Genomic DNA, 22,112 nt, shown 5'->3' with positions numbered 1-22,112 from the left:
GACAGGGTGGGAGAGCAATCCCTGGGTGCCCTGTACCTGGCATCAAAGCAGAGCTTGTAACAGCCTATGGGAGGGGGCTAACTGCTATTTGCCAGCTGCATAACTGGGACCACAAATGAACTCAGTATGAATTTTCCTTGCTGGAAGGGATGGCAAATCCTTGGCTGGGGATGATGGGGGCCCCAAAGGTGCAGAGGTGCTGTTCAGCCTCTTCTCCTCCCTGTGTTACATAAATGCCTGATGGCAAGAGCTTATCTTCTTGTCTGTATTGGAGAGAGGGCCCTCAGGAAGGAACTGATGGGGCTGTGCTCTTGCAGGTCACCAAGGAGCGCACAGCTCAGTGCTTCCTGCGTGTGGATGATGAGTCTATGCAGAGATTCCACAACAGAGTGAGGCAGATCCTCATGGCATCTGGCTCCACAACCTTCACTAAGGTAAGGTGGGAGGGAGATGGGTGTCAGAGCTTTCTGCAGATACTTGGAGAAGAAGCTGAGGACTGATCTTTGCTTTCCTTTCTAGATTGTCAATAAATGGAATACAGCTCTCATTGGCTTGATGACCTATTTCCGAGAAGCTGTTGTAAATACCCAGGAATTGCTTGATTTGCTGGTGAAGTGTGAGAATAAAATCCAGACTCGAATCAAAATTGGTCTGAATTCCAAAATGCCCAGTCGTTTCCCACCAGTGGTCTTTTACACCCCTAAAGAGCTGGGGGGGCTTGGCATGCTCTCCATGGGCCATGTTCTCATCCCACAGTCTGACCTGAGGTGAGTTGTGCTGCTCTAATGCCTGCATGGGGTGAGGGCTCTCTTAGATGCTCTTCCCATAAAAATACCTGATTCTGGTGAACCATGCCATGTTAAAGAGATGTGTTGCCTCTACAGCAGGGAATGTCCATGTGACCTGTAAAGTCCTATCACTCCTGCTTCACTCTTGTGCCTCTGTGCTCCAGGTGGTCCAAGCAGACAGATGTTGGCATCACTCACTTCCGCTCAGGAATGAGCCATGAGGAGGACCAGCTCATCCCAAATCTGTATCGTTACATCCAGCCATGGGAAAGTGAATTCATTGACTCTCAGAGAGTGTGGGCAGAATATGCCCTGAAGAGACAAGAGGCTATAGCCCAGAACAGGTGGGTTTCAGTGTGCAGTCAGATCTCTGTGTGAGGACAGGCAGTGGTGTGAAGTCTTGCACTGCCTTGGTGTTCTGGAGACTTGTGGTACATGCCACAGGCTGCCTGCAAAGCTTCTGTCTTACCTCTGGAGGAGGTGTGGACTCTGCATGGAGAAAGTGCATCAGTGGGCACAGTTCAAGGGAAATGGTGATGCCAGAAGCTGACATCAGATCTGTTTGCAGTTAGTTCTGCACACTTAGAAGGGCAGTCTCTTTTGGCTGTTTGACACCAGCATGTTCATAGCAATGGCTGTGTGCACTTTGCTGAGCCTCGTAGTGCTTGGCGTTGTAGAACATCTCCTTCCAGAGCCCCAAGGTCTCTGCTATTTCTGTCACCTCCTCCCCTGAAATGCTCATTAATGAATTGCTGTAACACTGAGAGGTAACAAAGAGTGGGGATTTTGTTTATTCCAGGCGTCTGACACTGGAGGATCTGGAGGACTCATGGGACAGGGGAATTCCTCGTATCAACACCCTCTTCCAGAAGGACCGGCACACCCTAGCTTATGACAAAGGATGGAGAGTCAGGACTGACTTCAAACAGTATCAGGTATGGACTGGGAATTTCTCTGGCTGAGTGTGAATATCATGTACCTGTTCCAGACCATGTCCTTTCACCTTGCATGATTGTGAGTGCACTTCCTTGGCTGTCTGCTGCAGGAAGAACTTTCAGAGCCATGTGTTGGGACTGGTAGAGGCTGTTGAAAACCAGATGTTCCCAAATCTGTAGCTAGCTGCTTTTGAAGTGTTTGGATGGATCACAGTGTCTTGGGGAATACCGCTCTTTGTGCAGCTGTTACAAGAGATCAGTTCTGGAGAGGGGAAAATAGGCCCCAAAAGAAACATTCCAAAATCTGAAGTTTTAATAGTGGTGGAAAAATTCATTATTTAAAACCCATAATGATAGCTCTGTAGAAGGTCAGTCCCTGAAAGATGATCATCATCATTCTACCCAGCCTGAATTGCATAGCAGTGCTGACTGAACTCATGTTGTAGGTGAGCTGTGTCCTTCAGGACGGAAGGCATGAGGCTTCTCACTTGGTCTCTGACATTATCATCATCATCATCTTGGTTCCTACAATGAGTGCAGTCAGGTAAAATGATCTGAATACAAAGCTGCTCACCAGTCTGCTCTTGTCTCCAGGTCCTGAAACAGAACCCGTTCTGGTGGACACATCAGCGCCACGATGGCAAACTCTGGAACCTGAACAACTACCGCACAGACATGATCCAGGCACTTGGTGGAGTGGAAGGAATCCTGGAGCACACTCTCTTCAAGGGCACTTACTTCCCCACATGGGAGGGTCTCTTCTGGTAAGAGAAGCCTTGATGTTGCCTTGTCTTGCAAATTTGGTGACCCAGGAGGAGTCCTTGGCTCAAAATGCACTGATTCTGTTGAGCCTTTTCCCATTGTCAGTCATCACTTGAGCACACTGTATATATAGCTCAGTTAGAAGAGTACTTGGGGCTGGGCTGTAGCTGAACTTCAGCATGTGAATCCATGTCTTTACATGAAACAATCTTCCCCATTCCTTCTGTGTGTATTCCCTGCCTCTATTACTTGTCCCTTATTTCTGGTAACTGTCATATTCCACATCTTATGCGACTGATTGTCTGCCCTTCCTAGGGAGAAGGCCAGTGGCTTTGAGGAGTCTATGAAATGGAAGAAGCTGACAAATGCCCAGAGGTCGGGTTTGAACCAAATTCCGAACAGAAGATTCACCCTGTGGTGGTCTCCTACCATTAACAGAGCCAATGTAAGTACTTGGGAGTTTGTACCTGTAGGAGCTGCCACTGGAATAACAGCAGTGAATCGCTCTAACTCTTCAGAGCACATCTTACAGATGAACTAAATCTCTTTAATAGCAGTTGTTCTGTATTCTAAACTTCATCAGTGATACTGCTTGTTCTCACAGCTCCTTTTCCTTTGCAGGTGTACGTTGGGTTTCAGGTGCAGCTGGATTTGACGGGCATCTTTATGCACGGCAAGATCCCCACGCTGAAGATTTCTCTCATCCAGATTTTCCGAGCTCACTTGTGGCAAAAGATCCATGAGAGCATTGTAATGGATTTGTGTCAGGTGAGCAGTGTGTTCACTTGGTTTGTTTCTGTGCAGTGCACATATGCTCCTCATGTACCAGCAATGGCCTCTTGTGAGTAACAGAGATTGTTCCAGGACTGTAGCAGGCCTAGCTCTTCCCCAGTTGACAGAGAAGGGGAGGAGATGGGATTTTCCTGGGTGCCTATTTTGGTTCAATGCTGAGGATAGATTCTTTAGCAAGGCTGCTTGAACACAACTCATCTTTGACTGCCTTTTCCCCAGGTGTTTGATCAAGAGCTGGATGCTCTGGAGATTGAGACAGTGCAGAAAGAGACAATCCATCCCAGGAAGTCATACAAGATGAATTCCTCATGTGCAGATATCCTTCTCTTTGCTTCCTATAAGTGGAATGTGTCACGTCCATCGTTGCTTGCGGATTCCAAGTGAGTGTTTTCACTTTTCCTTCTCCTTGATCTTGCTGTGGAGCAGAGCTGCTGAGACTATCATCCTGAACCAGAGCCTCTTTATATCTCTTGGGCACGTAGGTTTGGTTTTCACTGGGGACACGTGAGGACATGCCTGACAAAGTCCCAGGGTCGTTTGGGCAGATGGTTGCAGCACCTTCTAGCACAGCCTTGTGCAGAACATGAAGGCTCTTTGCTCCTGTTTCCTCCTCCAGTTGACCCTTCCTCTAAGCCAAAGCTCAGGAGCTCTGAAGTGTTCTTCAGGAAACCCCACAAAGCTGTGGTGTCCTAGGGCCAGAATTTAGAGTGAATTAGACCCAATTCTGTACCTGTGCTGTGTTCAGTTTGGCTGAATCCTCAGCAGACAATCCCTAGGGTTTTGTGCAGTGCATGTATGACTATACAGTAGAGGAGTAACTGTGCTGCTTTGTCTAAACCTGCAGCTGAACCCCGTTGTCTGAGGGTTTCTCTTAACTGCTTCTGCGTCCAGCTACTGTGTGAAAGGAGAGTAGTAGAGTCCCTTTTCAGGACGGTTTGCAGATAGCAGCTGGCTTCAGAAGATATCTCTGTCAAAGACACGTAGCAACTGCAGGAGAGTTTTGTGCAAGATTAAGTTGTTCTGGCTTGCTTTCCCCTTAGAGATGTGATGGACAGCACCACCACTCAGAAGTACTGGATCGATATCCAGCTGCGCTGGGGAGATTACGATTCCCATGATATCGAGCGCTACGCAAGAGCCAAGTTCTTGGACTACACTACAGACAACATGAGTATCTACCCATCCCCTACTGGTGTGCTTATTGCCATTGATCTGGCCTATAACTTGCACAGGTGAGATCTTTAAGTGTAATTGGTAGTTTGTGGCTGTGTCTTAGTGTGTCTCCAAACTGGGTTGTATCCTAGGCAGGAGGCTGGAGGGGAGAAAGCAGAAGCTGGAGGGGTGCAGTGAATGGTGTAAGACACCTAGTCAGTCCTGTCAGGTTGACCCATGTCTGCTCCTTCCATAATAATGGTTCTCTTCTCCCAGCTCACTAACAGTTTGTTTTCTTAGGAGATTAGACTGTTCTTGGAGCTGAAGGGCAGGCCTCGTATTAAGGCTTCCTGTAAGTGGGGACAGTTGTTCTTCACTTGTAGGGGGAAGGTTTCAAGTCTCAGCAAGCAGGCTTCTGCTCCAGCATACTTGTTAGGGGAGATGCGGCTTTTCTGTTGCTGCAGCATGTGTGTGCTGTGGCTTCCCACTGAGAGGAGGTGTAGGAAAGAGCAATAGGTAAGCAGCTCCCAAGGACATAGGAAGAGAAATCATACTGTAATACTCAGCAGGCAGAAGAGTGCCTGTCTGCTGCATGGAAAGATGTGTGGCTGTTATCTCTGCATCTCACAGCTGATGGCAACAACTGTGTCTTCTGTTTATTCTCTTCTTCAGTGCTTACGGGAACTGGTTCCCTGGGAGCAAACCTCTGATCCAGCAGGCGATGGCCAAAATCATGAAAGCAAATCCTGCGCTCTATGTGTTGAGAGAACGAATCCGCAAGGGGCTGCAGCTGTACTCATCCGAGCCCACAGAGCCATACCTCTCCTCCCAGAACTATGGAGAGCTCTTCTCCAACCAGATCATCTGGTTTGTGGATGACACCAATGTGTACAGAGTGACCATCCACAAGGTGAGGCCAGAGGAGTATCCTGGCAGGGAAAGGACAGGGACTGTCAATGTCCTGTGCTCAGGGTGGTTGTGGAGGCTTTATCTCCCTCTGCTTCTGACTTTTCCTCGTTTTCTCAGACTTTTGAAGGGAATTTGACCACAAAACCCATCAATGGAGCCATTTTCATCTTCAATCCCAGGACTGGACAGCTCTTCCTGAAGATCATCCATACTTCTGTGTGGGCAGGACAGAAACGTCTAGGACAGGTAAGGTCTGGCTGGGAGCTGGGGGTGGGCTCTGACTGCCTGGGACACTCACTTGAGCAGAAAGCAGCATGAGAATCTTCATCTTGCTGTCTCTTAACAAGTGTGGAGCTTCAGTGTCTGGTGTCTAACGTGTTCTCGGGAGCACTAGCATGGGATGTAAAAGTAAAGGAAAGCAGGCATTGATGTTGCAAGGTTTTTGAGGCTCTGAGGTGTACAGAGCTGACATCTTCAAGCAGGGCTTGAGAAACAGGGCTGTGCTCAGTGTTAGAGGAAATCACATTGCACTTGGCTGTACATCCAGTGCAGTGAGAAGACTCTCAGGTGGGAGAGCCAGGGAGGTGGTGTGGGCAGCTGTTTTTATTGAGCCAGTCAGGGGTAACTAAACTCCAGGAACAGGAACTCTGAGACCAGTAAGAAGGAAATGCTGGGCCTTGACACTGATCTGGAACAAGCTATAAATTCCAGGTGTATTTATAGAATTTGGCTTGAGTCTCTCTAATTCCCATGGAGACATTGCTGTTAGCAGAGAGATGTCTCTGACCTTGCTGTCTTCCTGTAGCTGGCCAAGTGGAAGACTGCTGAAGAAGTGGCTGCCTTGATTCGGTCGCTGCCTGTGGAGGAGCAGCCTAAGCAGATCATAGTGACACGGAAGGGCATGTTGGACCCACTTGAGGTAAGAATGTAGAAGGCAGATGACAAGACAGTCCTGTGTTCCTGTGAAGGACTTGATCTGGACCAGTGTTCTGTGGTAGTTGTGAGCTAATTCCTCCTCTTCATAAACCCCAGGTGCACTTGCTGGATTTCCCCAACATCGTGATCAAAGGCTCAGAGTTGCAGCTGCCTTTCCAGGCCTGTCTGAAAGTGGAAAAGTTTGGGGATCTCATCCTGAAGGCTACTGAACCCCAGATGGTTCTCTTCAATCTTTATGATGACTGGCTGAAAACCATCTCTTCCTACACGGTGAGCACAGGCTGCATTTTGCTTTGCCTCTGATGCATGAGGCAGGAGCCAAGGCTTCAGAGATCCTTCACAATTTGCTGCTTGGGAGCACTTGACTCCAAGTCTGCCTGGTTTTTCCTTCAGATTGAGTCCCCTGGCACTTCCCATGCAGTGTCCACATGCCCACAGTGTTGGACAAGGGCCTTGTGTATTTGTTTTCCGTGTTCTAACTGCATCTCCTTTTCTCCTCGAAGGCATTCTCTCGTCTGATTCTGATTCTCCGAGCGCTTCATGTGAATAACGATCGAGCCAAAGTTATTCTGAAACCAGACAAGACAACCATAACAGAGCCTCACCACATCTGGCCAACCCTGACAGATGAGGAGTGGATCAAGGTGGAGGTGCAGCTGAAGGATCTCATCCTTGCTGACTATGGCAAGAAGAACAAGTAAGTCACTGTCCAGCTGCAATGATCCTTTCAGCTTTTCCTTCCTGCTCTAAGGACTCCATGAACACAGTGCTGCTTGAGGAGGGTAAAAGACTTACAAGGGCCTTTTGCAGTGAACTGTCAGCCTTATAGGGAAACTGGTTATCATTACAGCATTGTAGAATGGTTTGGGTTGGAAAGAACCTTAAGATCATCCAGTTCCAAGCCCCTGCCGTGGGCAGGGATGCCTCACACTAGACCGTGTCACCCACGGCTCTGTCCAGCCTGGCCTTGGACACTGCCAGGGATGGAGGATTTACTACTTCTTTGGGCAACCTGTGCCAGTGCCTCATCACTCTCACAGTGAAGAGCTTCTTCCTTATATCCAACCTGAACTTCCCCTGTTTAAGTTAGAACCCATCACCCCTTGTCCTATCACTACAGTCCCTGATGAAGAGTTATTAATTGCTTTCTACTAAGGCAGATAAAAATGACTGCACCAAACCTTTCTGATCAGTGCATCATGTGATTTCCTCCCTCATGCCTATAAAGCTGTGGTCTCATTTTTCACAGTGCCCCAAGTGGATGTTCTGAGCTTGTGCTCGAGTGACAGGGGTCCAGAATGTGCTTTGAAATGCCTGATTTGGGTATTCTCCTCTTCCAGTGTGAACGTTGCATCCCTGACACAGTCAGAGATCCGAGACATCATCCTGGGCATGGAGATCTCTGCTCCCTCGCAGCAGAGGCAGCAAATAGCCGAAATTGAGAAGCAAACCAAGGAGCAGTCACAGCTCACAGCCACCCAGACCCGCACCGTGAACAAACACGGGGATGAAATCATCACCTCCACCACCAGCAACTACGAGACCCAGACGTTCTCCTCCAAGACCGAGTGGCGGGTCAGGTAGGCAAGCAGGCAGGGCTGTTGTGTGGTGGTGAAGGTCGGAGTGCTCGGGAAGGGATCTGTGCATCCTTCAATCGTCATCTCTCCTCTTCACAGAGCCATTTCTGCTGCCAACCTCCACCTGCGAACAAACCACATCTACGTTTCATCAGATGATATCAAGGAAACGGGCTACACATACATCCTGCCCAAGAATGTGTTGAAGAAATTCATCTGCATCTCCGATCTGCGGGCCCAGGTGAGCGCGCAGGGAGTGTATTACAGCTGTACCACACTCTGCTGGGGCACACACCAGTCCTGGGCAGTCAGGAAGTACTGGGGAGACAGACACTGGCAATACAGCTGAGCACATGAGTTGTAGATGGGTCTGGATGGTTCCTTCTGGCCCAGACTTGAGGGGAAACTCAGCACTGAACAAAACTGAGATGCTCTCCTCTAGTGAGAGCCTGTGGGCTGAGAGATCAGCTCCTGAGGAGCTAAGGGCTCTCACACAGTTACACAGAGGTCTCATCTAGGCTTCTAAGGCAGATGTCTGTTCCTAGATTGCAGGTTACCTGTACGGAGTGAGCCCTCCCGATAACCCCCAGGTGAAGGAGATCCGGTGCATTGTGATGGTGCCCCAGTGGGGCACACACCAGACTGTGCACCTCCCAGGGCAGCTGCCACAGCATGAGTATCTCAAGGTGAGTTGAGCTGTTGTAGATGTGGGACTTGGAGAGTTCGGCCTGAGGCCAGCCTGAACTGGGAGCAGGCAAAGGGAAGCCTTTGTTCCCTGTGTGCTTGTTGGTCTTCTTTTAAATGCCTTTTCTTCCTCTCTCAAACTCTTTTTGTCAGGAAATGGAACCTCTGGGGTGGATTCACACCCAACCAAATGAGTCCCCTCAGCTCTCACCACAGGATGTCACCACCCATGCCAAGGTCATGGCTGACAACCCCTCCTGGGACGGGGAGAAGACCATCATCATCACCTGCAGGTGAGAGGCAGGAGGCTTCTTGTGCCCTCTCTGCCAAGCTGCAGTGCTTGGGAACATGCTGAGGTCTCAACATGCGGCAGAAAGGCAGCGTTCGCTCATTCCTGATGCCCTGCATCAGTCTGACTTCCCCCATATCTTCTTCCTTCCAGTTTTACACCAGGCTCCTGCACGCTGACAGCCTACAAACTGACCCCAAGTGGCTATGAGTGGGGCAGGCAGAACACGGACAAGGGGAACAACCCCAAGGGCTACCTCCCATCCCACTACGAGCGGGTGCAGATGCTGCTCTCTGATCGCTTCCTTGGCTTCTTCATGGTCCCAGCACAAGGGTCCTGGAACTACAACTTCATGGGTGAGCTGCCCCACTGGGAGAGGGGCGGGAGGGGAGGCAGTGTGGATAGCTTGGGGCCCCCAAAACAAGAGGGACGTGGAGCTGTTGGAGCGAGGCCATGGGGATGCTGTGAGGGCTGGAGCGGCTCTGCTCTGGATCCAGGCTGAGAGAGCTGGGCTGGTTCAGCCTGGAGAAGAGAAGGCTCCTTAAGGGGAGACCTTAGAGCAGCTCCTAAAGGGGCTACAAGAAACCTGGAGAGGGGCTTTGGACAAGGGATGTAGGAACAGGACAACGGGGAATGGCTTTAACCTGCCAGAGGGGTGATTGAGATGAGCTCTTAGGCAGAAGCTCTTCCCTGTGGCAGGGAGTTGGAACTGGATGAGCTTTAAGACCCCTTCCAACCCAAACCAGTCTGTGATGCTATGAGAAGGAAGTAGCTCTCAGGGATGTGTTCTCTACACACTCTTTAAGCGTGATCTGCTTTAAAGGTTGTTGTGTGAGGGTAGAGGGCTTCTACCCATCAGCGGTAGAGGCAGGAGCCTTTCAGGTGGGTGATGGTCTCTCTCTCCCAGGTGTCCGCCACGACCCCAACATGAAGTACGAGCTGCAGCTCGCCAACCCCAAGGAATTCTACCACGAGGTCCATCGTCCTTCCCACTTCCTCAACTTCGCCCTGCTGCAGGAAGGGGAGGTCTACTCCGCCGACCGGGAGGACCTCTACGCCTAGTGCTGCCCTCGCCCCGGCTCCTCGTACTGTTGATATTCAACAGCGTGTGTGTTCTGCGTCCCCGTGCCCGCACAGCCCCTTTGCCCCTTCCTCCTCCTTGTACCCATTCAGTGTCTCAATAAATTTTGTACGAACGGGATCGCAACCGGTGAATCCCGCCTCGGACGGGGCGGCCCCGGACGGGGCGGGACACGGGAGGAGGAGCGAGTGCGAGGCCCGAGGACAGCGATGGCGGAGGCGCTATGGAGGACCCCGCCGGGCCGCCTGGCCCCACCGCACGTCTACCGTATGGCCGGGGCGCTGGGGGCCGAGCTGCGCCGCCTCTCCGCCCGCTTCGGGCCCGACGCCGTGGCCGGCCTGGTGCCGCCCGTTGTGCGGCTGCTGGAGCTGCTGGAGGCGCTGGTGGCCCCCGCGGCCGCCGAGGGGGAGGCGGCGGGGCCGGCGGGCGGCCGGCAGGAAGCGGAGGTGAGCGGCGGGGGATAAGGGCTCGGTCCTGTTCTCCTTCGGGGGTCCCCTGTGCCGTGGCGCAGGAGTCGCCGTGGGGACTTGGCTGTCCCCGTCCTTTGGTGTGGCTCTGAGCCGGCTGTCCCCTACAATGGCTGTGACCTGGCTGTCCCTTGTACCCATGGGGGTGGCTCTGACCTGGCTGTCCCTTGGGACAGCTCTTACCCGGCTGCCCCTGTCCCCAGTGGGATGGCTCTGGCCTGGCTGCCCCCATCCCTTGGGGTGTCTCTGAGCCAGCTCTCTCCATTTCCCATGGGATGGCTCTGACCTGGCTTTCCCTGTCCCTTGGGGCAGCTCTGACCTGGCTGTCCCCATCCCCTATGGAATGGTTCAGACCTGGCTGTGCCTATCCCCTGTGGAATAGCTCTGACCTGGCTGTCCCCATCCCCTATGGGACGGCTCTGACCTGGCTGTCCCCATCCTCAGGACCCGGAGCAGCAGCTGTGGGAGGCCGAGCGCCGGGAACGCGCCCTGCGTGCGCGCCTGTCCCGCCTGGAGGAGCAGAACCGGCAGCTCCTGGGGCAGCTTGCGGAGAGCCAGTCCCAGGAAGGTGGGTGTCCGGGGGGGGGTTCTGGGGAGGCCTTGGGTACCAGGGCTGCTGAGCCCCGTCCACGCGCGTCTGTGCCCAGATAACGTGGCACGGAAGGAGCGGGAGGTGATGCTGCGGCTCAAGGAGGTGGTGGACAAGCAGCGGGATGAGCTCCGTGCCCAGGCCCATGAGATCGTCTGCAAGAGCCGAGACACGGAGGCGGTGAGCGGATGGGGTGCGAAGGGTCTGGGGACCCCCCTCTCATTGTCACCTCCCCATCAGTGCTGATGTCCCTTTGTTGGGGACCCAGAGCTGCTGCTGTCGCCTCACTCCGTGCTCCCTGGGCCCTCCAGCTGCAGGAACAGCTGCACCGCTTCATGGCCATGAATGAGGAGCTACGGCACAAGGTGGCCGTGGTGCAGGCGCAGCTCAAGAGCGCGCTGGAGAAGAAGTCGGACCTGGAGGCTGCGATGCTGCAGACCCAGAGGGAAGCGAGCAGGAGGAGCAGGAACACCTCTGAGATCCAGCAGCCAAAGCCCAGCCTGGTGAGTGCAAGCCTGAGCTGATGGGAGGAAAAGCCAATGGGACTTAGAGGATGAGGAGGGTTTGCCATGTGTGGCAATGGGCAGTGGGCTCCAGCAGCTTCATTCCCAAGACATTCCCATCTCTGCCTGCGCACAGCACCCAGCCATAGGGGGGGCACTCTGGTGTCTCTGCCTCCTGCTGAGCCGTTTTCCATCCCTCCAGGAGGAAGCTCCATCACCCACAGAGGAGCCGCAGCACCAGGATGTGGGCAGGAGCCCTGCTCACTGCTGCTTCTCCAAGGAGGAGCTGCAGCAGATCCTGCAGGAGCGGAACGAGCTCAAGACCAACCTGTTCTTGGTGCAAGAGGAGCTGGCTTATTACCAGCGGTGAGTCTGGTCCCCCCTGTCCCTGCAGCCCATGGCCCATCAGAGCCTGCTCCTGGTGCGCTCGGGGTGCCGAGCTCTCCATTGACTTGGCCGCCTTTTTCCAGGGAGCTGCTGAACGAGGAGAGGGTTCCCAGCTTCTTCTTGGATGCGATGAAGTCAACCATCAAAAGGCAGAGGAAGAAAATCAGAGCCAAAATGCTGGGGACGACGGAGTCGGAGAGCAGGTGAGTCCAGTCCTGCTCCATCCACCCTGCAAGGGAATTCCCCAGGCATGGAGCTGCCTCCTCCCTGCTTCTATTTGAAGATCAAAGGTTTCATGTCTGCACCTGATGCCTTGCTCTGGCTTAACCCTGGGAGCATCGCAGCGGCTGGGCTCTTCGCTGCGCCTCTTGTCACCAGTCACACGTTTTCTGTCCCAGTGCCTCCCATCCATGGGTATGGCAAAAGGGAGGTGAGGTGGTGGCAATGGGACTGCTGCTCTGGGCGCTGTGATTGGAGGCTGTTCAATGAGAGCCATTGAAGATGACAGCACAGATGTTCCCTGGACGTTCACGGGCACCATTGGCTCCAACAGACTTGTCACGATGGGGAGGGCAGCACCTTGCTGGGCACCAGCCCCAGCTCTGCCTGTGCGCTGGCAATGGGGGGGTGAAGCCTGTGCTAAAGCTGCTGTATGGCACGGGGGGAGCTGGCTCTCACTGCCTTTGGGGGGCTTTAATAAAGGTCTGGAGGGGGCTGAGCTCTTCTGTGCTGCTGAAGCCTGCTGCTTGCTTGTGTTGGAGTCTCTGCTGGTGGCAGGGGTGTTGAGTCCTGCCTGGTGAGGGTGACTGCTGCCATATGGATGCTGCATCTCCTATGTTCCCTGCTTCCCTGCAAGGCCAGGATGTCACCCACCTCGGTCCCATAGTGCTGATTGTGGGGCTCTTCCCCCAGAGAAGCATTTGCCACATGGGGTGAGATGCTCAGAGGCTTTACAGTGGGATGTGGCAACCGGGGACACATCATTGAGCAAGCGCTGAGGGTTGAAGCTGGTGTCTGAAGAGCCTTGAGATCACCCAGGCAGGGCTGGGCTTGCCATAGAACACCTATGCGGGACATGAGCATCCCCGTGGCTCTGCAGCAGCTCCCAGCTCTGGTCCATGTGTCCCTGGCTCTGCTTGGCTTGAGGGGTGCCTCCTCCCGTGCCAAGCCTGTAACTCCCTTTGTGCTGCAGCGATGAAGATGAGGGCTCGTGGCTCCCAGCCCGCGGCACAGACTGTGTGGATGCTCATCCTCATCCTCCCGAATCCAAAATTAGGAGCTTGTAAGTTTGCTGGGAAGCCGATGGGGAGGTTGGGATTCCATCGCACTCCCTGGGAAGACGTCTCCCCCACGGCTGTTATCTGCTCTCTCTGCAGCTTCGGGCTCTGGTATCAGGACAGCAGCAAAGATCCCCCCACATCCAGCAGCCCCGTAGCCTGGGAAGTCATCGACTCCCTGGACACGCAGCTGGAGCCGGAGGGCGATCCCGCAGCCAGCTCCCCCGACAGAGCCATGCCACCCCCTTGATCCCATGGGAACAGCCTCGCTGCAGCACTTCCTGGTGGCACAGCAGCACCGGCTGCTTCGCCATGGCACCGTGATGGGGATGCCACGTGTGGAAAACCTACTGGGACCCTTTGGCCGTGGGTTTCCAGCCTGGATCAGCACCTCCGGGCTGCCCGTCAGCCACCCTTTCACTGTGCCCACGGCTTAACCTATGGGGGTCTCCACTTCTCTGTGCCTGCGGCTCAGCACCGCCGGCATCTGCACCCTCTTCCCATCCACTCGTGCCTCTTTCCACCAAACGCCTCTTCCAGATCCTGCCCCATTTGGATGGGGTTCGTCCCTGCACTGTGAAGGTGGAGTTGGGGTATCCAGCATCACCGCACGGCTGGAAGGGGCTGCACACACTGCACCGGGTGTCCAGATGCTCCTGGAGCTGGGAGCAGCTGGGATCAGCACCATCAGTGCCATTCTGTACCACTTCGTACTGGGACCTCTTCCTGCTGTTGTTGGGAGCTGGAAGACAGGAACAATCCTCATGTTCACAGGGAAGCATCAGTCCCCTCAGGTGCTTAAACTTTAGAACTGGAGTTGGAAATAAATCAATCCCGTTTCTCCTCCGAGGTACCCGCTGCTTGGGATGATGCTGCTGGGATTCCATCCCTGCTCTCCATCACTTTCCATGCAAAGGCTGACCCTTTCAGTGGGCCGGCTCCAATGGGAACTCCATGGGCTCAGTGCTGGGTATGGAGGAGTTAAGTGTGAGGAGCAGCTTCCAGCCCGGGTTATCCCACGGGCTGAGCTGGCCTTGGGTAGGAAAAAGGTGTTTCCTGTGCATCTGCTGACACAAAGCTCCTGGGGACAGGGAGAGGTGGGACAGGGGCCAGCAGCGGTTCAAAGGGAACACTGTGGCCCCATGGGGGACCCCACTTAGCACCTACCAGGGGTCAGCAGCACCATAGGGCAGCTCATAGTGGTTGGGGCAAGGGGATGCAGCAGAGACCTCACGTGGGTTGGGGGGCCATCGGCTAAAGCAGCTTTGGGAGTGATGGAGCACAGGGGGAGCAGGATGACCGCGGGTGCGATGTTCATGGAGCACCAAGCCCCTGGACTCCCATTCCTGCTGCTGGGGTGGCACCAAGAGCCAGGAATAGCCCCTGGGGCGGCATTCACTGCCTCCCATCCCCTGACGTCGGGATCGCAGCGCCTCCTCCCGCATTTCCTCAGGAAGAAACCCAAGGCTGGCGGGAGGAAGAGGCCGCAGCACGGGAGGGACGGACGGGACGGGACAGGCGGACGCCAGCATTGGGAGCTGCAGGGATTTGGGCCCTCGCGCCCTGGAGGGATGGGGAGCGCGCGGCATCTCCTCTGCCTCCATCTGTGGCTGTGGGTGCAGAGCTCTGCGCAGGAGCTCGATCCCGACGGCAGGAACGTCTGCAGGTAGGCGCCATGGGGGTTCCTGCTTGTGCTCCTCCATCCCATGGGGCCTCTTGACAGCTCCATGGGGTCGTTGTCCATCTTCCGTGGACACAGACCTGCTGCTTGGCACTGTGTGGATGCATTGGAGTGATGCTGGGGAGCGCGGCCGTGGTACCCATGGATGTTCCTGAATCTTCTCCAGGGGTTGTTTCTCACGCAGGGCTCTGGGATGGGATTTGGGAGCATTGGCAAAACTTCCCATCAAGTGCCAATGGGAAGCATAGGCACAGCAAATCCCAAAGAGCTTTTGGAGATGATGTCCCCTCTGCTTTGCTGCTGCCTCTCCCATTGGTCTCACCATCCATGGCAGCGCCTTTCATCGCCATCTCTTTGGTGCCTTTCTTCTGTGTTGCTGATGAAGCTTTCAGCTGCTCACAGACCATCAGGGACCCGATATGGGCTCCACAGTGCTGCCTGCCCCATTGCCTGCCCCACCGCCCGCCCGGGCTGCAGCCTCTTGAATTTCCTTCTATTTTACTGGTTTCCTTCCGGAGCGAAGCCCCCGGGGCCACGCTGTCTCTGGCTGCCAGACCCAGCCAGGGTGTTCGCTGTGCCTTAAGCGATGCCGTAAACCCACCCTGGTACCCTCATCCCTGCGGATGCTCCACTGTGGGTTTCTCCTCAGGCTCCCCACTGGCCCCGTGTGCTGTCCCGGCTGGAAGCAGGAAGGGCAGGAATGCACAGCTGGTGAGTGATGGGGGGTGATGGAGCCCCACAGCTCTCTTTGAGTGGGGTGTTGTGCTGTGGGGACCCCAAATGCCCACTGAGTGAGCTGCTGATGGTGGGGCTTGGATGGAGCGGGGTGGTGGATTCCCCATGATGCCCCAGTGCGATGTGGTCCAGCAGTGGGGTGTGAGCACAGGGGACCCCATCCTGCCCTGATGTGATGCTTGCCCTGTCACCAACAGCACTGTGCGAGGGGGAAGATGCCTGTGGGGCAGCTGAGGTGTGTGTGAGACCTGGGCTTTGCCTCTGCAAACCCGGCTTCTTTGGAGCAGACTGCAGCTCCCGTGAGTAGATCCCATGGGCTCACCCATCCCCTTCACCATCCCTGGGGGGAGCTGCCAAGCTTCCCTATGACCCCCAGCATCCTCACCGCCTCTTCCCTCCACAGCCTGCCCCGAGCAGTACTGGGGCCCCGACTGCAAGCGGAGCTGCCCGTGTCACCCCAACGGGCGCTGCGATGCGGCAAGCGGGCACTGTACCTGCGACCCCAGCCATTGGGGTGCCATGTGCCAGTTCTCCTGCCAATGTGGTCCCCATGGGCACTGCGACCCCGTCACCGGCGCCTGCCGCTGCGAGCCGGGCTGGTGGGCACCCACCTGCAAGAAGCAATGTCAATGCAACCCCTCCAGCTCCCAATGCGACCCCGTGAGCGGGCACTGCCGCTGCCTGCCCGGCTGGTGGGGCAGGAGGTGCAGCTTCAAGTGCTCCTGTAACCTCTCGCCCTGCGCCCAGGAGACGGGCAAGTGCGAGTGCAAGGCTGGGTTCTGGGGGCCCGCGTGCCAGCGGCGCTGCGACTGCATCCACGGCTCCTGCAGCCCCGTCAGCGGGCACTGCAGCTGCAGCCCTGGGTACCAGGGCAGGAGCTGCAGGGATCCGTGTCCGGTTGGGAAGTACGGGTCTCAGTGCATGCACAGGTGAGATGGAGGCAACGGGAGGATGCGGGGGGTAACCAGGGGGTGCAATAAGATGTTGGGGGGGGAGGGGAATCATCATGGTTGTGTCTGTCCCTTTGGCTGGGGACCATCCTGGGTGGGTTTGAGCATCCCTGGCTGGATGCAGCATCCCTGCTGTCCCAAAAGAAACATAGAATCATGGAATGGTTTGGGTTGAAGGGACCTTAAAGCTCCTCCAGTTCCAACCCCTGCCACGGGCAGGGACCCCTTCCACTGGAGCAGCTTGCTCCAAGCCCCTGTGTCCAACCTGGCCTTGAACACTGCCAGGGATGGGGCAGCCACAGCTTCTCTGGGCACCCTGTGCCAGTGCCTCAGCACCCTCACAGGGAAGAGCTTCTGCCTAAGAGCTCATCTCAGTCTCCCCTCTGGCAGGTTAAAGCCATTCCCCTTGGCCTGTCTCTACATCCCTTGTCCAAAGCCTCTCTCCAGGTTTCTTCCGTCTTTAAGTACTGGAAGGCTGCTAATGGCAGCAGAAAGCACTGGTGTCATCCTAAAATCTGGTTGTCCTTGTTCCCATTCCCTGGTGTGATAGAGCAGCATCTCTGCTTCCCTCTTGCCACCGTAGGGCATTAAGCACTATGGGCTGTTCCCCCCTGGTCCCAACTGATGCTCGGTACTGTTTCGGGGTGAAACCTGCGGTTGGGGGGGTCCGTGGTGCGTGTCAGTGCCTCACCGCCCCTCTGCCCGTGCAGCTGCGGGCGCTGCAAGCTCGGCCAGCCCTGCTCTGCCGTGGATGGGCTCTGCCCCGGCTGCCAGCCCGGCTGGAACGGGACTCTCTGCCAGCACCGCTGCCCTCCCGGCTCGCACGGTGACCGCTGCCTCCTGCGCTGTCCCCGCTGCCGGCAGGGGGATGCCTGCGACCCGGAGACCGGCGCTTGCCCGCGCTGCGAGCCCGGCTGGACCGGACCCAGGTACGGCCGGGACCGAGCCCCAGCCTCGGGTCCTGCGCTGCGGGATGCAGGGCGCTGATGCTTCCCTCTTTGTATTGGCAGCTGCAACATCTCCTGCCCCGCGGGCACCTTCGGCGATGGATGCCAGCTCCTGTGCCCCGAGTGCGTCATGGGGAGCTGCGACCCTGTGTCAGGAGCTTGTATCTGCCAGGCTGGCTACTGGGGAGCCAGGTAATGCCGGGAGCAAGGCAGGGATGGGTCCCCCGTTCTCCCCAGGGGTGTTTCCCTCCTTTCCTCTCTCTTCCAGCTGCAACGACACCTGCATGGACGGGTATTATGGAGTGAACTGTTCCTCATCCTGCCAGTGCTCCCGAGGGACCTGCGACCCTGTGCGGGGCAACTGTGTGCTGAGTAAGGGCAACCTTAGATTTACTCCTTGGTGCTGTTGATGGTGCTAGGGTCCCATCTTGTGCCTCATGGCCCCACCATGAGCTGTGGGGTGGCTCTTTGGGCTTGGCAGCTTTAGGGTGTGCTGGACTCAACCCGTCTTCTCCACACAGGTTTAAAGGACCACGGAGCCCTTGCAGCCGCCATCCTCGTCCCCCTCCTGCTGCTGCTGCTCTGCATTGCCTGCTGCTGCTGCGGAGCTGGTCCAGCAGATGCCAGGGACAGGTACTGCTTCCTATTTGCCAATCCTTGATGGAAAATCCCATCTCCCACATCCCTTGATGTCCACATCCCCTGTACAGGGCAGCCGTGGCAGATGACGATGTGGTGGCCAGGATGAAGCACCACGTACGGGGGGTGCTGGCGAACCTCAGTGCGATGATGCCCTGCTTCAACCTGGGTGGCTCTAAACTCCCCAAAGTCACAGGTAAAAAGACGCAGAGCTCTCACCCCGCATCGTCACCTCTTGGAGTATCTGATCTCACTTTGGGTGTCTTCTCCTCCCCAGTTTCCCACCACGACACAGAGATCCCCTTCAACCCCAGCTTCATCGAGCCGCCATCGACTGCATGGGTTTCAGACAGCTCCTTCTCCTCCTTTGACACTGATAACGAGGGACCCGAGTACTCCGTCCCTCCCAGAGAAGGTGACCTGCTCCCTCTCTATGGGTCAATCCTGCTCCATTGCCACCCTTGGGTGCGCAAGGGATGGGTGCTGGGCATGGGCAGTGTTTATCTTCATGCCCTTGTTTTCCTGCCTGTAAGGACACCCCATGCTTGGCCTCATGTGGTGGGATGTGCCTGGTGTGGGCAGCCCCGTTTCACAACCTCTTCCCAGGAAAACACCCCCAGGGACAGCCCTGTTGCATCAGCCTCTCTCCTGCTTGTCCAAAGTGTGTCCTTGGGCTCCACCAGTCCTAACTCATCCCCTTCTCTCGCAGGCATCCCACTGCTGGGGGGGGCTGAGCTGCAGGATGGGGTATCCCCCATAGGCGAGGTGCTCCCGGATCCATCCGCCTTTGATTCCGAGGATGTCTCGCAGCCCTTCGCCATCCCTCGCACCTCCAGCATCGCCAAGGCCAAGCGCCCCTCCGTGTCCTTTGCCGAGGGGACCAAATTTGGGATGATGGAGACCCCCAGCCCTGGCAGGAAGCCCAAGGCTCCATGGGGCCCATCCAAGCTGTCCCAGCCACCGGGGGACAGGGAATCTGAGCCCTGTACTGAGCCACCGGGCAGTGATTGCTACGAGAGCCCTGATCCCATCAGCAAGGGGGAGGAAAGCCACCGGCCTTCCCCAAGGGCCACCCCAGGGGGACGCCGGCGCGTGGTGTCCAGCACCAGGCACGTGGCACAGAGAGTGGAGGCCCTCGAAGCGGCTGCGAGATCAGGAAGCTGGGAGGCGAAGGGGAAGGATCCCAACGTCACCACCATCTACATGATGGTGGGAACGGCCGGGCAGGACCCCAAGGCAGAGGGAGGTGGCGAGGGACCGGTCCAGGCGGTGCTGAAGCGGTTGGGCAGCTTGCAGAGGGGCAAATGGGCTGCCAAGGAGGAGCCCAAGGTGAGGAAGAGCTTTGAGGTCATCCAGAAACCGCCCCGCCGGGCCCTGGGGCAGCGCAGAGACTCAGTGAATAGCTGCAAGCAGAGGGAGAGCATCCCTGGGGCTGCCGCTGAGGCAAGCAGCAAGCATCAGCCTGGGAAGAGACAGTCCTTCCTTCTCGCATCTCCCTCACTGAAAAGCATCAGGGACCAGGATGGAGGCAGCGATGCTGCAGGTGCCATGGAGAGGGGTAAAAGCCCTGAGTTAGTCCTCAGCCTCGAAGCCAAGGGATTGGCTGCATCAGAGGAAGAGCCCAAGTATGAGAACGTGATGAGCAGCAGCACTGATTCACCCCCCAGCACCACCGAGGGGCCAGCGACAGCCACCTGAGCCACCACGGCCTGTGCTGGGGCAGCGGGAGCACTGGTGGCATCTCTGATCCCAGTGTGGGAGCTGAGGGCCCCCTCTGAGATTGAACTGGAGAAGCATTGAGCATTCCCATTGATCCCTTTCCTGTTGCTGGGGTTGGACCCTTGATGGGTGATGTGGTGCGATGACGGGTGATGTATGATGGGTGATGTGATGCGATGATGGGTGATGTATGATGGGTGATGTGATGCGATGATGGGTGATGCTGAGGGACACAGCAATGGCAGCCCCATGGGTTGGTGCTTCAGGGCTGTTTGCTGCTCCCCCCTGTCCTGTGTGCTTCACTTTGGACCTGCCACAACACAGTGATGCTCTGGATGCAGCAGTGGCACCTTCTGGTGTCTATCAGCATTGGGTTTGGGGGCACCCATCTTCCTCATGAATGACAGTGGGGCTGCTGGGGGTCACACATAGGTAAAAACCAGTTTCACCCCATTGGCTTCCACCTTTCCCTGTCTCAGCTCCATAAAGCTGCCTGGAGCCTCTTGCTGTAAAGATGCTTCTCTTGCTGGAAGGGATTATGCTGTGTAGAGGGGTCGGGGGTAGATGATGGGCTGTCACAAGCAGCTTCAGTGAGAACTGATTATAGCTGCTTATCTTTAAGGGTATCTGGGTCTGCAGGGGTTTATGTGGGTCTCTCTGACTGCTTTGTTCCTCTGTACACACGTAGCACATGACAAGGCTCGTGGCATGGCATGGAATTTATCAATGGCCTTTTAAACTCCATGCAATACCAGGCTCCAGTTTTGCAAGAGCAAATGTGGCACCTGGGCCATGGCCATCGACCTGTCCTTGCACATGGCACTGATAAGGACATTACATGCATGGAAAATTACATCGCCACGGGTGCCATCTCCCACATTCCATCCCAGCTGCAGGAACGTGTCACCATGGGTGCGTGAGGTGGGATGAAGGTGCTGTAGCATCTCCAGCATGGCCAGAGGACCTCGGGCAGCACAGAGAGATGGGCACAAAGGGGCTCAAGATGCCGGAGAGGATTTGCAGCATGAACTGGTTTTAGATGTATCTAAGTCTAGAAATTTCTTGTCTGTTCTTCTGTTACTCCCATGGGGTGCAAGCCTCTGGATGAAAATTAAATGTTACCAAAGCCCTTTAGGAGTTGCGTTTCCCACCCACCCCTAAGGAATACTCTCTAAAGTGTAGAAACCATCAATAGCCTTAAGCTTTCAGTTTGTTGGGTTTAATAATGTCCTGGTTCTATTGAATTCTGAAGTCTCACTTACAAAGCTGAACTCAGAGCCGTGCTGGAGACCGGAGCATCCAGAGCACCCACACTGCAGCCTGTATCTCGCATCATGTGCAGAGCCCTGTGTGAACCCTGCTCTGACACTGCTGAGCTGGGGTTTGGGGTGTTTCAGCATCAGTGGGGTTTGCTTTTTCCTTGTTGCTTTTCCTGGATGCTTTTCCTGGATGTATCCCCGTGCTCTCACGTGGATGAGCAGCAGGGTGCAGCACTCATTCCTGCAGTGGCATCACCCACTGCTGTCATTGTAACACCAAATCCTGGACCGGAGCATCCTCCTGCCCACAGCCCCGCTCTGTTTTGACACTGTGATACGACAGAGGCAGGGACAGCCCCACATGTTATTTACAAGCAGCCATTTTTCCTGCCTTGATCCATTGGCTATTTCCAGCCTGGGAGCAGCGTGATGCTGTGCCAGAAGCGAACGTCACACGAGCTGGTTCACCCCGGGTACAGCATGTGAAGAGCTGACAACAGCCTTTCCTGACGTGGAAACAAGCACCCGGCCTTGAGAAAACGCTGCCGTCAAGTTCAGGGGCTGAGTGCCAGGCAGGATGTGGCCCCTGCTTGAAGATGGGGAGGTGGATTTGCTGCTTGGGGCTGCCCATGCACACGCCGGCAGCGTGGTTGCGCTGATGCCTTCTCACTGGGGATGCTTCCTGATGTGGTTTTAATGCTGGATGAGGGAAGGCTGCAAGTCAGGGCTGGTGGGTGAGGGAGGAGTTAACATCTTCCCGTGCTGGATCTATGGCTGAATCCTGCTGAAGCCAGCCCCTGGGAAGCTGTTCCTGTGTGCTGCTTCTATCCATAAGCAAGGAGGTGTCTGTTCTCTCTGCTGGGGCAGCTCACGGCCTTGAGGAGGTAGGAAGAGGCTCAAGCCATCCCCAATGACCACAGGGGTCTGTCCCCATCACTGCAGCCTCATCATATCCTTCCAAACTGCCTGAGCTCTGCGTTAGGAGAGGACCACATCCGAGCCTCCCTGGGTGGCCGGGCAGGAGCCGTCACCTCCCTTGCAGCCTGAACTCATC

At 55.8% G+C, this 22,112-nt stretch overlaps 3 protein-coding genes across 7 annotated transcripts in view; all 3 read left to right on the top strand.

Annotated features, from left to right (window-relative positions):
* Positions 1-10,029, top strand: part of PRPF8 (pre-mRNA processing factor 8) — a 19,136-nt gene extending 9,107 nt beyond the window's left edge. Inside the window, exons 24-43 of the mRNA XM_080629849.1 lie at positions 318-434; positions 520-767; positions 953-1,132; positions 1,588-1,723; positions 2,318-2,487; positions 2,801-2,930; positions 3,107-3,253; positions 3,497-3,657; positions 4,318-4,509; positions 5,102-5,339; positions 5,456-5,584; positions 6,144-6,257; positions 6,371-6,544; positions 6,778-6,971; positions 7,615-7,854; positions 7,951-8,092; positions 8,397-8,537; positions 8,689-8,828; positions 8,978-9,180; positions 9,732-10,029. Coding sequence (XP_080485975.1) covers positions 318-434; positions 520-767; positions 953-1,132; positions 1,588-1,723; positions 2,318-2,487; positions 2,801-2,930; positions 3,107-3,253; positions 3,497-3,657; positions 4,318-4,509; positions 5,102-5,339; positions 5,456-5,584; positions 6,144-6,257; positions 6,371-6,544; positions 6,778-6,971; positions 7,615-7,854; positions 7,951-8,092; positions 8,397-8,537; positions 8,689-8,828; positions 8,978-9,180; positions 9,732-9,886 — 3,351 coding nt within the window. The 3' untranslated portion in view covers positions 9,887-10,029. The remainder of the gene's footprint in view (positions 1-317; positions 435-519; positions 768-952; positions 1,133-1,587; positions 1,724-2,317; positions 2,488-2,800; positions 2,931-3,106; positions 3,254-3,496; positions 3,658-4,317; positions 4,510-5,101; positions 5,340-5,455; positions 5,585-6,143; positions 6,258-6,370; positions 6,545-6,777; positions 6,972-7,614; positions 7,855-7,950; positions 8,093-8,396; positions 8,538-8,688; positions 8,829-8,977; positions 9,181-9,731) is intronic.
* Positions 9,966-13,977, top strand: RILP (Rab interacting lysosomal protein). 2 transcript variants are annotated; one of them, XR_013958048.1, is made up of 8 exons: positions 9,966-10,351; positions 10,817-10,940; positions 11,020-11,141; positions 11,273-11,464; positions 11,667-11,830; positions 11,935-12,054; positions 12,764-13,133; positions 13,228-13,287. XR_013958048.1 is itself a non-coding variant. In XM_080629854.1 (8 exons), exons 1-8 carry the CDS (start codon positions 10,115-10,117, stop codon positions 13,376-13,378), a joined length of 1,200 nt encoding a protein of 399 aa, XP_080485980.1. In that variant the 5' UTR covers positions 9,966-10,114; the 3' UTR covers positions 13,379-13,977. The 2 variants fall into 2 exon arrangements, 1 of the variants encoding a protein (XP_080485980.1); XM_080629854.1 differs by having other exon boundaries at positions 13,044-13,133; positions 13,228-13,977.
* On the top strand, positions 13,813-22,112 carry SCARF1 (scavenger receptor class F member 1). Of its 4 annotated transcripts, none has more exons than XM_080629850.1 (12): positions 13,813-13,922; positions 14,582-14,794; positions 15,459-15,520; positions 15,742-15,843; positions 15,948-16,473; positions 17,205-17,423; positions 17,505-17,633; positions 17,710-17,813; positions 17,963-18,074; positions 18,152-18,276; positions 18,358-18,495; positions 18,790-22,112. In XM_080629850.1, the coding sequence occupies exons 2-12, from the start codon at positions 14,700-14,702 to the stop codon at positions 19,776-19,778; spliced, it is 2,601 nt and encodes an 866-aa protein (XP_080485976.1). In that variant the 5' UTR covers positions 13,813-13,922; positions 14,582-14,699; the 3' UTR covers positions 19,779-22,112. The 4 variants fall into 4 exon arrangements, 2 of the variants coding, with proteins under 2 accessions (XP_080485976.1, XP_080485977.1); XR_013958046.1 differs by lacking the exon at positions 13,813-13,922 and having other exon boundaries at positions 14,099-14,794; positions 18,790-19,953; positions 20,488-22,112; XR_013958047.1 differs by lacking the exon at positions 13,813-13,922 and having other exon boundaries at positions 14,099-14,794; positions 18,790-20,231; positions 20,690-22,112.

The sequence above is a fragment of the Psittacula echo genome, assembly GCF_963264785.1.
Source record: "Psittacula echo genome assembly, chromosome: 15".
Classification (NCBI taxonomy): Eukaryota; Metazoa; Chordata; class Aves; order Psittaciformes; family Psittacidae; genus Psittacula; species Psittacula echo.
The sequence above is the reverse complement of the archived record's forward strand: the minus strand, read 5'-3'. Positions and strand labels throughout refer to the sequence as shown.